Here is an 11,771-nt window from a genome sequence, read left to right as displayed (position 1 = left end):
TTGTCGTGGAAGATGGCATCCATGTTAGGGAACAACATCTGTACCTTAGGATGCACTTGGTCACCTAAAATGTTCACATAATCCTTGGCCGTACATAGTACGTTGAGAGTAATAATAGGACCAACAGAATACTTTGATATTGCAGGCCACACCATCACAGAGCCACCTCCATGTTTAACGATAGGATGGAGGCAGTCCACTGTATACCTAGGTAAGCCTCTTTGGGCTTTCACCATACATAAACCCGACCTGTGGGGAGCAAGGAGGTGAAGGATAACTCATCGGATCATATTACGCTCTTCCAATCATCGTTGGTCCCTGTTGCATGATCCCGGCATCGTTTGTGTCATGCTAACGCGTTCTTGGTGGTGATCAGAAGTTTGGAGATTGCCACGCTGCGGATGATCAGTTTGTGCAGCTCGCGTTGGACTGTGAGTGTAGAAACAGGTTGGTTGAGATGCTGATTGGAGTTATGACGTCACTTGTGTCGCATTAAGTCGATGGTTCTTTGAGACAATCCTCTGGAATGTTCGGCGGTCCCAATCATGGAGGATGGGTTTTCGTCTACTACCCTTCGCTGATGATGTTGTAGCGACAGCCACTGTGGTGCAGCGAAAGCCGCTGACTTTTGCTGCCACCTAACGGGGAGAGAAGGAACTTTTTCCGCCTTACCAGACGCGAGGGATTTGACCCCTGGAAGCAGGGGTGAAAGACTGGGGGACGAAAAGAGCTACAGAGGGAGAAGACAGCCATCTCCAGGACAACGACGGGAGCGGTCTCTCGCAGTATTACTTAGTGTTTGTAGTGTTCATCTAGCTGTAGTGTTCATTTAGAATAAACAACCAGGTAAGCCAACACCCTTTAATTTGGTGATTATTTCCCAAACTGGTGACCCCGACGTGATCGTTTTTTTGGGGGGCCGTGAATCGTGATTACCCCCTTTGTGTACCATACCAGCCGGATCGAACAAGTTCACGCTAGACGACGCGCCCAATCCTCCCTTTTGTTCTGGACGCACCAACTACACCGCGATGACAGATGAACTTCAAGCGCAGCTCGACCAACTCAGGCGGGAAAACGAGCAACTCAGACAGCAAGCACTTCAACCGAGGACTCCAGCACCGCACGCAGTACAATCGCAACAGGACTCCGTACATCGAGTGAGTGTGAAGCTCCCCCCATTCTGGCCCGAGGACATGGAATTGTGGTTCTCCCAAGTGGAGGCCCAGTTCACCATCGCCCACATCACCCGGGAGGAGACGAAGTTCGCATACGTCGTGGGACAGTTAGAAGGTCGGTACGCGTTCGAAGTGAGAGACATTATACGTACACCACCGGCAACCGACCCTTACACCCGGCTGCGGACAGAACTCACGCGAAGATTTTCCCTGTCTGAAAATCAGCGATTGCGGCAGATCCTGATGGAAGAAGAAATGGGCAGTCGCAAACCGTCCCAGTTCCTACGTCACCTCCAGTCACTCGCAGGCACCACTCCCATGCGTGACGACTTGCTGCGCACGTTGTGGCTCCAACGCCTGCCTGCTCAAGTTCAAGCGATTCTGCAGGTGCAGTCTTCGGAACTTCCGCTGGACCAACTTGCCACGCTCGCGGACCGCATCATGGAGGTGAGCCCCCCCATGCTCACCCCCGCGACAAGCAACATCGCCGCACAGTTCGTCTCGCCCAACCCGCCGGCTATCTGCGCGACCGCGACGCCACTCGCGCCCGCCTCCGACACGGTTCGGCTTCTCCAACGCGTCGAGGAGCTAACTCGTCAAGTCGCGTCCCTGCAAAGCGACTTTCGCGCCTTCCGCGGCCGCTCGCAATCGCGTGACCGTACCAGCCCGCGCCGCTACGGCCGCAGATCGCCGTCAAGAGGAAGAGATGAGGGAATATGCTGGTATCACCACCGCTTCGGCGACCAGGCTCAGAGGTGCAACGACCCATGCACGTACTCGCCCGCGACAACAAACACCAACGGCAGCCGCTAGTCGCGGCAAACGGCTGCCGTCCTGGTGGAAGCCGCCTGTACGTGACCGACCGCTATAGCCGCCACCGCTTCCTCGTCGACACAGGGACGGATATTTGTTGTTTCCCGAGACGTTTGCTCCCGGACCGACGCCATCCGACCGACTACGTGCTCAGTGCCGCAAACGACTCGACGATCAAGACGTACGGAATTCTGCCCCTCTGCCTCAAACTCGGCCTGCGTCGCGAGTTTTCATGGCGTTTCGTCGTCGCGGACGTTTCCGTGCCCATCATCGGATCGGACTTCCTGGACCACTTTGAGCTGCTGCCGGATTGTCGCAACAAGCGCCTGCTCGACGGACGAACGGGACTCTCGGCTCCCTGCCAGCCAACGAACACTATGCAACCCAGCATCAAGGCCTTGTCAAACGATTCTTCATACAGCGACGTCCTAGCCGATTTCCCGACGCTCACGCGTCCCGCCGGCACGCCGCGAGAAGTTCGTCACTCCACGGTTCACTACATCCGGACGACCCCGGGCCCCCCCGTGTCCAGCCGACCTCGCCGCCTAGCTCCAGATCGCCTACAAATAGCCAAGGCCGAATTCGACTTCATGTTGCGCGAAGGCACCGCACGTCGCTCCGACAGCCCCTGGTCTTCGCCGCTGCACATGGTACCCAAGAAAACGGAGGGCTGGAGACCGTGCGGGGACTACCGTGGCCTCAATGCCCGGACGATTCCGGACAGCTATCCAGTGAGGCACATCCACGATTTCAGCAACCACCTCCACGGATGCACCGTCTTCTCGGTCATCGACTTGGTCAAGGCGTACACACAAATTCCTGTCAACCCAGACGACATCCCGAAGACAGCGATCACCACGCCATTCGGGTTGTTCGAGTTCCCATACATGACCTTCGGACTACGCAACGCCGGGCAGACGTTCCAGCGTTTCATCGACGAAGTGCTCTCAGGACTGGATTTCTGCTTTCCATTCATCGACGATATACTCGTCTCATCACGCAACCACGAGGAACACCGCGAACACCTACGCGCCCTCTTCGGACGTCTCTCGGACCACGGCATCCTGATTAACACCCAGAAGTGTGTGATTGGGACCCCCTCCGTCACGTTCCTTGGGTACGAAGTCTCCGCTGCCGGTACACGACCGCTTCCCGACCGCATCGCAGACCTACAGGACTTCAAACGACCAGCCACGGCTCGCGGCGTGCGTCGCTTCCTCGGCATGATCAACTTCTACCGTCGTTTCCTGCCATCTTCTGCCGAACACCAAGCTCCTCTGCACGCTGCCGTCACCCCCCTCCGAGGATCCCAGCCATTCCCATGGACGCCGGACCTGGAACAAGCTTTCGAGGCCTGCAAGACCAGCCTTGCCAACGCCACGCTCCTGGCCCATCCGCATCCCGAAGCCCCGCTGGGACTTTTCACCAATGCCTCCGCCACCTCCGTCGGTGCATGCCTGCAACAGTTCGCCAACGGCTCGTGGCAACCCCTCGCCTTTTTCTCCCGGAAACTCACCACCAAGCAGACCGAGTGGCCACCGTACTACCGCGAACTTCTCGCAGTCTACGCAGTCGTTCAGCACTTTCGTCACATCCTGGAAGCGCAACACTGCACCATATACGTAGATCACAAGCCCATCACCTACGCCTTCCAGCAGCGGCGTGACAAACTACCTCCAGTGCAACTCAACCAACTTTCCTTCATAGCTCAGTTCACCACGGACATCCGCTACATTGAAGGCACCTCTAACGTGGTGGCGGACGCGCTATCGCGGGTGGACGCAGTTCGCGGGAACACCCCCTCCCCCGATCTGCGCTCCCTCGCCTCCGCCCAAGAAGAGGACGATGAGCTCCGTGAGCTCCTGAACGGCGATTGCGATCTCCACCTCCAGCTCATGGACATACCTGGCACCGAAGTCAAGCTCTTCTGCGACACCTCCACCGCGAAACCCCGGCCGTATGTACCCGCCGCGCACCGCCGCCGCATTTTTGATGCCTTGCACGGCCTCAGTCATCCCGGTACCCGAGCGTCCGCGCGCCTAATCGCGTCGCGTTTCGTCTGGCCCAGAGTCCAGCAAGACTGTCGCGCTTGGGCCAGATCGTGCCAAGACTGCCAGCGCACCAAAGTTTCCCGACACGTGCACGCACCATTGGGCAATTTCGTTCCTCCGTCTGCAAGGTTTCAGCACGTGCACATCGATCTGATCGGGCCTCTCCCTTCAGCGGGACCATATAAGTACTGCCTGACAGCCGTGGACCGTTTCACCCGTTGGCCCGAAGCCTACCCCTTGGAACGCATCACCGCGGTGGACGTCGCGACGGCCTTCACATCGTGTTGGATCTCGCGATTCGGTTCCCCCGCCCGCATCACAACAGATCAAGGGCGGCAATTTGAATCAGAACTCTTCCGCGAACTAGGACGGACCATCGGCTCCGAGCGCCATCGCACCACCAGCTACCACCCATGCGCCAACGGCATGGTCGAGCGCTTTCACCGCCACCTCAAGGCAGCACTCATGTGCCACCCTGGCTCCACCTGGGTAGAAGCCCTGCCCCTCGTGCTCCTTGGGATTCGCGCAGCCATCAAAGATGACCTCGCAGCATCGCCTGCCGAACTGGTGTACGGCGAACCTCTCCGACTCCCAGGAGAGCTCATCGTGCCACCAACAGCCACCCGGATGGAAGACCCTTCCGACCTGGTTTCCAGACTTCGGCAACACATGGCTCGCCTGCGACCACAATCCGGTTCCCGTCACAATCAACCCAGCACCTTCGTCTTCAAGGACCTGTCAACCTGCACCCACGTCTTTCTCCGTGACGACTCCGTACGAGGCAGCCTCCAACCACCGTATTCCGGACCCCACCAAGTTATAAGCAAAAACGACAAGACCTTCACCCTGCGTCTCAACGGTCGTGAGACCCGCGTCAGCATTGACCGGGTCAAACCAGCCTACACCTGGACGGAGGACGTCCCACCAACCAAGGGTTCCTCAGAGACACCAACGCACCCCCCCACCAACCAACCACCATCGGCGCAACGTCAAGAGAGTCCGTCACCAAAAGGTGACTACGTCACCCGTTCTGGTCGACGCGTAACATTTCGCCTCCCACACAAGGTGTAACCCTTTTTCTCCGTGGGGGGCTGGTGTAGCGACAGCCACTGTGGTGCAGCGAAAGCCGCTGACTTTTGCTGCCACCTAACGGGGAGAGAAGGAACTTTTTCCGCCTTACCAGACGCGAGGGATTTTACCCCTGGAAGCAGGGGTGAAAGACTGGGGGACGAAAAGAGCTACAGAGGGAGAAGACAGCCATCTCCAGGACAATGACGGGAGCGGTCTCTCGCAGTATTACTTAGTGTTTGTAGTGTTCATCTAGCTGTAGTGTTCATTTAGAATAAACAACCAGGTAAGCCAACACCCTTTAATTTGGTGATTATTTCCCAAAATGTCTTGCTACGAGTTGTGCATGCCATCTTGAACACTGTTGCTCTTGATACACCTAACACACTGGCCATCTTCGTTACACTTGTGCCAACTAACCACGCTCCAAAAATCTGCCCTCGTTGAAAGTCTGAGATGTCCCCCATTTTGCCTCCCCTACGCCTGGCCGATTGCACCCACGAATACGTACTACACTGCATATAGCACTGTTAACTACCGTCCTTCACCGCAATAACAAATGCTGGTCGCAGCGCACGTCTGATCTTGAATGTCATTTCAAGGTCATGTGACCCGAAAAGGTCAAATTTCAAGCTCATCCAAATATAGTTTTGTAATATATCAAACAAAATGTATGGACGAGACAAACTGTTTGGTGATATTTTTAGGTCAGAAGCAGCTCTTGTGGACAAAGTTAATCACATTAAATTTGTATACACTGGAGTCCTGTGAATATATGTTGAAGTTTTGGTTCCGGAATGATTCTCCAATTTGTTCATCACCATGTTATCTTGTTTTGAAGAAATGTCTATAAAGATTGAGTATGCTGTTGAAAGAGTTGCCATGACAACGTGTTTCGATTAGATAGAATGAGGTTTGTGTTATGAGTGGATATGCAAAATTTGTGGAAATAACTTTCGTGTATAAAGAGTAAGTTTCAAAGCCCTCATATTGTGTGACAAAAGTGATATTACATTGCCGTAAGCATTTTCAATGATAAAACAATAAACTTTGGCAAAAGGTAAGAAATTATATTTTCTTTTTCCGACATAAAGGATCTTCCAGAAGAATATGAGGTAGTAACTGGAGGTGGATTGATGGACCACACTGGTGCAAAACCAACCCGGAGAGACAAAGATGACCTCTAGCTTAATGGTAATTATGAAGAAGCTGACACAAGGTTGATTCTTAATGCCTCTGAAGCATGGGATATGAGCTTTCAACAAATTCTTGTGATGTGCAGAGATACAGATGCCATGCTGCTGCTTTTACACTTCACCACCTCCTCTAAAGCAAGTGAAGTGTGGATGTTTCTGGGACTGCAAAGAAGCAGAAGTGCATTCGCATTCATCAAGTAGCAAAAAAACTTCCTTATGCTGTAAGAAATAACCTATTGTGTTACAGATTGCGCTGCGATACAACCTCTTCATGGAAAAGAACCTGCTGGAAAATGTTTTTTGAAAAACCCACGCCTGGTAGAAGGGATTTGTCGAGATGGTGAGCTTGGGCTGGTTGAAGTGTGTGTTTGCAACCTCTACAGAAGTCTAGGGGTGAAAACAGTTAACAATGTAAGATTAAACATATTCATGAAGGGCAAGACAGTCGTGGAACTGCTTCCTCCAACACGTGATGCTCTGGAGCTTCCTGTGCAATGTGCAAATTACCAGGCAAAGATTTGGCTTCAATCAGAGAGGGAAACTATTGTGACATTGCCCCCAGATGCTAGGGAAAAGGGAATTGGTTGTCTCAAACCTGTGGACAAGACTACCTGCTGTACCAGTGTCCTGCCTCGAACTTGTGACCTGCTCTTGCAAAATTAAGTGCAAGATGCACCTGCTTCAAAGTCTATATCAAATGTGTAAATGCCTGTGGCTGCGATTCTACAGACTGTTGTAATCCATCCCATTGAACATTATTTCAGTCAAATAGAGATTACATCGACAATTTTTTTTGTGAAATATATATTCTAATAATATAATATCGCTTTATTATGTCAAATAATTCATTAGTATATTAATTCTTCGCGATTCATTAGTATTCATAATTGGGAAAAGAGAGGCGCGGTAGTATATAAATACAGAGAAACTAGTACTCACTTTTATCCGCGAAGCTGTTTCTTCTTCTTTTTCGATTAATTTCAGTGGCCACTGCCACCATCCTTGTTGGAACTTGCTGCAAGTATGGTCCTCTCTCCTCAAAAATTAGAAATAGTAGCATAAATGAAACAAAAATTACCACAGAATTCTGGAGGGTGGCGTGAAGTAGTTGCTTATCACGTCAAATTTGTAGTAAAATCACAGGTCTGTCACCACTGGCAAAAAATATTTTTTTTCAGCCGAAGATGAATGTTCTCTCGTAATGTAGTTAGAATAAGTATAGTTCAAGCAATAGACAGTGGATAATGTCTAATTAACATTGTATGCTAATGTAGAGCCATTGTGGCCAACATTGAGAGAATTAGCTGTGCCTCTGGAGGTTTTTGAAGCAACTGCACAAAGCTTCTTTCTATTGAATGTGTACACATTATCCTTAAGTGCTTTTTTTCAGTCCGAGAAACAAAAATAAATATCTCGGTGGTGTTTTGTTTTGCAAGACAGTGGGTTGGCATTATGCATCAGGAAATAAAGACCACATTCTAAGAAGTCAATTCAGTTTTACTTTCCCAAATCCTCCAGTAAATTTTGTGCTGTAAAAGTATTGATATTGCATTTATCAGACATGGTCACATGGTGGTCTTTTACTCTTTCCTTGATGCGAGCCATGTTGTTGGTAGTATGTGATGTAAGGCCATCCAGATCATTGCCCACCGACCCCCTTCCTTGAATCATACTGGTTTGAGGTAATGTCTAGTTTCTACAGGCCTGTTGTAAAAGCTTCACAGTTAAAATGGCAGTGTTCTCTTTCCCAGTATAACACATGATATTCACACTGTTCACCTTTCCATGCTCATTGTCAACAAACAATAACCCCCACTCACGATACACATTACTAAATCTGATAGAACACAACTGAAATAACTTTCAAGGGCATTCAGGTGTAGAAAAGGTGTTGTGTTTGAATAAAACTTAAACAACTGGGTCCAGGAAGCTTTCTAACAAATTTTGTACAAAATAGAAGTCATCTTATACGATACAGCTGTGATTCTTTACCATGGAAAGAGTGCAGGTCAACAAAAACATGTTATGCACAGAGCATCATGTTGTGATGATAGTAAACATATACTTCCCAAGAATGCCAACAGATAAGAGTCGGCAGTGCACCTTGTGCACCTCTTGGACATATGCCCCACAAGGCTGTTCAGGAGTTCCATTGGAATATTCCATTCTTTAAAGAAGTTGCAAGATCCAAAAGAAACAAGCTGTGATTTCCTGTGCAATATGTGTTCAGAGAGAGTCCAGCCATTCAATGGGATTTAGGTCTGGGGAGTATCAGACAATTCCATGCATTCTCTACAGTACTTTGCAATTCGAGCAATCGCAAATAGATGACCACTGCTGTCCACACCATGGAGATCCCCACAGAATCTCTGTACAATATTGTTCTCCAGTCACCAATCTTGAACACCTGCAACAGTGTTCTTACATTAATCATGATACCCACCCTCACCATAACACTATAATTGCAATTACAGATTTTTGTTTCTCGGTACGATGTTCTCAATTCTATCTACACCAGCTGATTTCAATCATTCTCATTCGTAAATAAAAAAAATCGATTACATAATTTTTATCCATTCTTAGTCATCTTATTCCATAATGCTCTCTACCCTTCTGCAATCTGGAAGCACTTGCAAACCCTACTGTATATACCCTGGGTCATCTAATCAGAGTTGACCTGATTGATTGTTAAAAAGTATTATTTTCCTTGCTTCATGATATCCTTTCAAACCAACCTTCAATTTATGCATTTACTTCCAGCATGTGATAGTTCCAAATGTTTGCCTGTGAATACACAAGAAGCTGTCTGCAGTCTGGGAGAATCTCCTGATGGGTGAGACAACCCCAGATCCTTTAAATCTCTTCTCAAGCTAGCTCATTCAGTAGCCAAGGTAACTAACCTCTGTAGACAGATTCCACCATAGTATGTCACCTACCTGACGCACCCTTAACCGTAAATCTTTTGATAATCTCGTCATTGGCAATCACTGACCTCTTACTGCTCTCTGCCATTTCCCTAATGTTCTGTGTGCTGGTGCTAAATATACATGTGTTGTTTCCAGTGGGGAATTTTGTGGAAAAAAGAAAATTCTGAATTCACAAATAACCGATAGGGAAATAGGGGATAATATTGGACAAACAACAAAATCTCCCTGTATTCGTGACCCAATATCATTCCTCTCCGGGACCTGGGATATCTTTCCGTCACCCTAAGAGAGATTTCACACTGAAGGGGCACGCGACATGCAACATGAGAGTTTCACACCGAAAAGAGAAGCTGCAAGCGACACTTGTTTCTTTGCTCAGTTCACATGATGGTACTGATATAATTGCATTAATCAGTTTATTAGTCATCCGAAAAAAACGTAACAAGAGATTGTGTAAATCACATAAAACTTGAGCAAGTTATTGAAACTTGGGAGAGGCATTTGAATTTTGGATGAACGTGCCTCGATGTTCTGGCTTTTAAAATGTGTAAAAACAGTCACTTCCTAAATGGCCAAAACAAAAATTAGAGGTTGAAAAATGTTGTAAGGCCTCCGGTTTGGCTCTCTTCTAGAGTTTAAATACAGTATAACTCGTTGGAGTGAAGCATTCACTGCACATATGCAAACAACAAACTCAGGTGATACACGGTACTGAGAAAATGGCCCAGTTCGAGCAACACATTCAGTTTGCTGTCTCTCTTTGGTTCGAAAGTTTGCACTGATTACCGAGGCTTTGCTTCCAAATGACATGTGTCGCTTGCAGCTTGTTGCTTGTCATGTCTTTTGTATATCTTTGGTGTGAAATCTCAATAACACCCTGCTGCACATAGATGTACAAAGTTGCCAAACCTCATCACATCTGCTACCCTACAGATTCATACCAAAACAGGTAACTACATTTCAAAGAGAATCTGCCACTTCTTTCATATGTTACATGGATCTTTTGAAAAGTTACATTTCAAAGTAACCAAGTTGCAGTTACTACTCTTTAAAGTGTGCAAAAATAGCTATTTTTACAGTTAATTTATTGTAGTATGTAGTGCATGCACGAACTGCAAGCAGGTTGTACTTTTTTTCCAATGGTGATAAACTAAAATGAATACTAATAATCTTTAATTTATATGATTGATTTGATGTTTTAAGTCCACTTTATGCACAGTAAGGCTAATCGGGACTGGACCTCCAGTTTAAAGTGGGATCTGAACTACTTGTGCCTCCACCGGGTAATCTTTAATTTATAATATGGAACAGGGATGTACCTATGAAATGCAAGAAGGTAATATGTAACACATAATATGTGCCAATAATTATGTATGGAGCAGAGACTTGGACAAAAGAAAGATACAGGCAGTGGAGATGAAATTTTAAAGGAGTATATTGGGGAAGACTACAAGAGATAGAATAAGGAATGAGGAGATCCGACAGACAGTGGGTGTGGTGAAGCATCAGGAAAGGATAGATCAGGCACAGATGAGATAGTTTGGACACACGAAGAGGATGGGTGTAGAAAGACTGCCAGTAAGAGCTTCAATGCACAAGGAGTGGGAGTATGGCCAAAGTGGACACCAAGATGTTAGTAGAAAGAGCAGATAGTGGAGAATGTTAGGAGAAGAGGACTAGATTGGAACACCGTGGAAAAAGAGGAGTGGTGGAAGACCAGGGAAAAATGGAGAGGTTTGACTTCTATGCCAACCCAGCCAGTGGCAGGAAACGGCAAAGGAGGAGGATGATGAATTTATAATAAAGCTCAAATGTTTAAATATGAAAATACAGAGAAAAAATCAAATAAACTCTTATGCTTGAAAAATTGTCGCATTAAATATTCACTCATAAGAAATGTATACAGTAAGGGGGGGGGGGGGGCAACGTGAAGAAACTTAAAATGCAGGGAAATAAATTTTATTCTGCATGTTGGAACTATGAAGATTGAATGCATAATGGAGGAAAATCTAAAATCGGGATTTCACTATGTAAAAAATATTTTTTTTAAGTTAATGATAATTTTGTCATTACAGACACGTAGAAAAGTAACTGTGTATTTTGTTCCTGGTTAGCTGAAAAAAGTAACCAATTTACAACTACTCATTTAAAAAATTAACTAGTTATGGTTACTATTAGCAAAAGTAACCTATGTGTAATTTCATTACAAGTAACTTATTTATAAAGATGCACCTTTTTATAGGAAGGTAAAGTTCCCTGTGCATATAGCACCCTGCCATGAAGGCATATTTAGGGGATGTTGGGGGCAGGGCCCCACACATTCTCGACCTTTGTTATTTTCGAGGTGATTTGATCAGCACCATGCCTTTACCCAACCCATTGATTTGAGGCTGGATGAGCCCCAGAGCTGCTTTATGTGGGGGCAAGGCTGGAAAAAATCTGACCTTAGATCATCCACACCGGGTATCTCGTGTGGCAGTCAGACAGTGGCATATGCTGTAATGTATTCTTCGACGTTTGATTCATCCACCCACTCCT

At 47.6% G+C, this 11,771-nt stretch overlaps 1 protein-coding gene across 1 annotated transcript; it reads left to right on the top strand.

Moving 5' to 3' along the window:
• Positions 1–1,031: 1,031 nt before the first annotated feature.
• LOC145991729 (uncharacterized) lies at positions 1,032–1,991 on the top strand. The gene has a single exon (XM_083127783.1). The coding sequence runs from the start codon at positions 1,032–1,034 to the stop codon at positions 1,989–1,991; it is 960 nt and encodes a 319-aa protein (XP_082983909.1).
• The last annotated feature ends 9,780 nt before the right edge of the window (positions 1,992–11,771 follow it).

The sequence above is a fragment of the Lepisma saccharinum genome, chromosome 8 (genome assembly GCF_977018435.1).
Source record: "Lepisma saccharinum chromosome 8, izLepSacc3.1, whole genome shotgun sequence".
NCBI classification, from domain to species: domain Eukaryota; kingdom Metazoa; phylum Arthropoda; class Insecta; order Zygentoma; family Lepismatidae; genus Lepisma; species Lepisma saccharinum.
Note: the sequence above shows the minus strand (reverse complement) of the source record. Positions and strands in the feature narration are given on the sequence as shown.

Excerpts from the sequence above, each read along its gene's own strand:
- LOC145991729 (XM_083127783.1), top strand. The coding sequence starts at position 1,032 with ATGACAGATGAACTTCAAGCGCAGCTCGACCAACTCAGGCGGGAAAAC.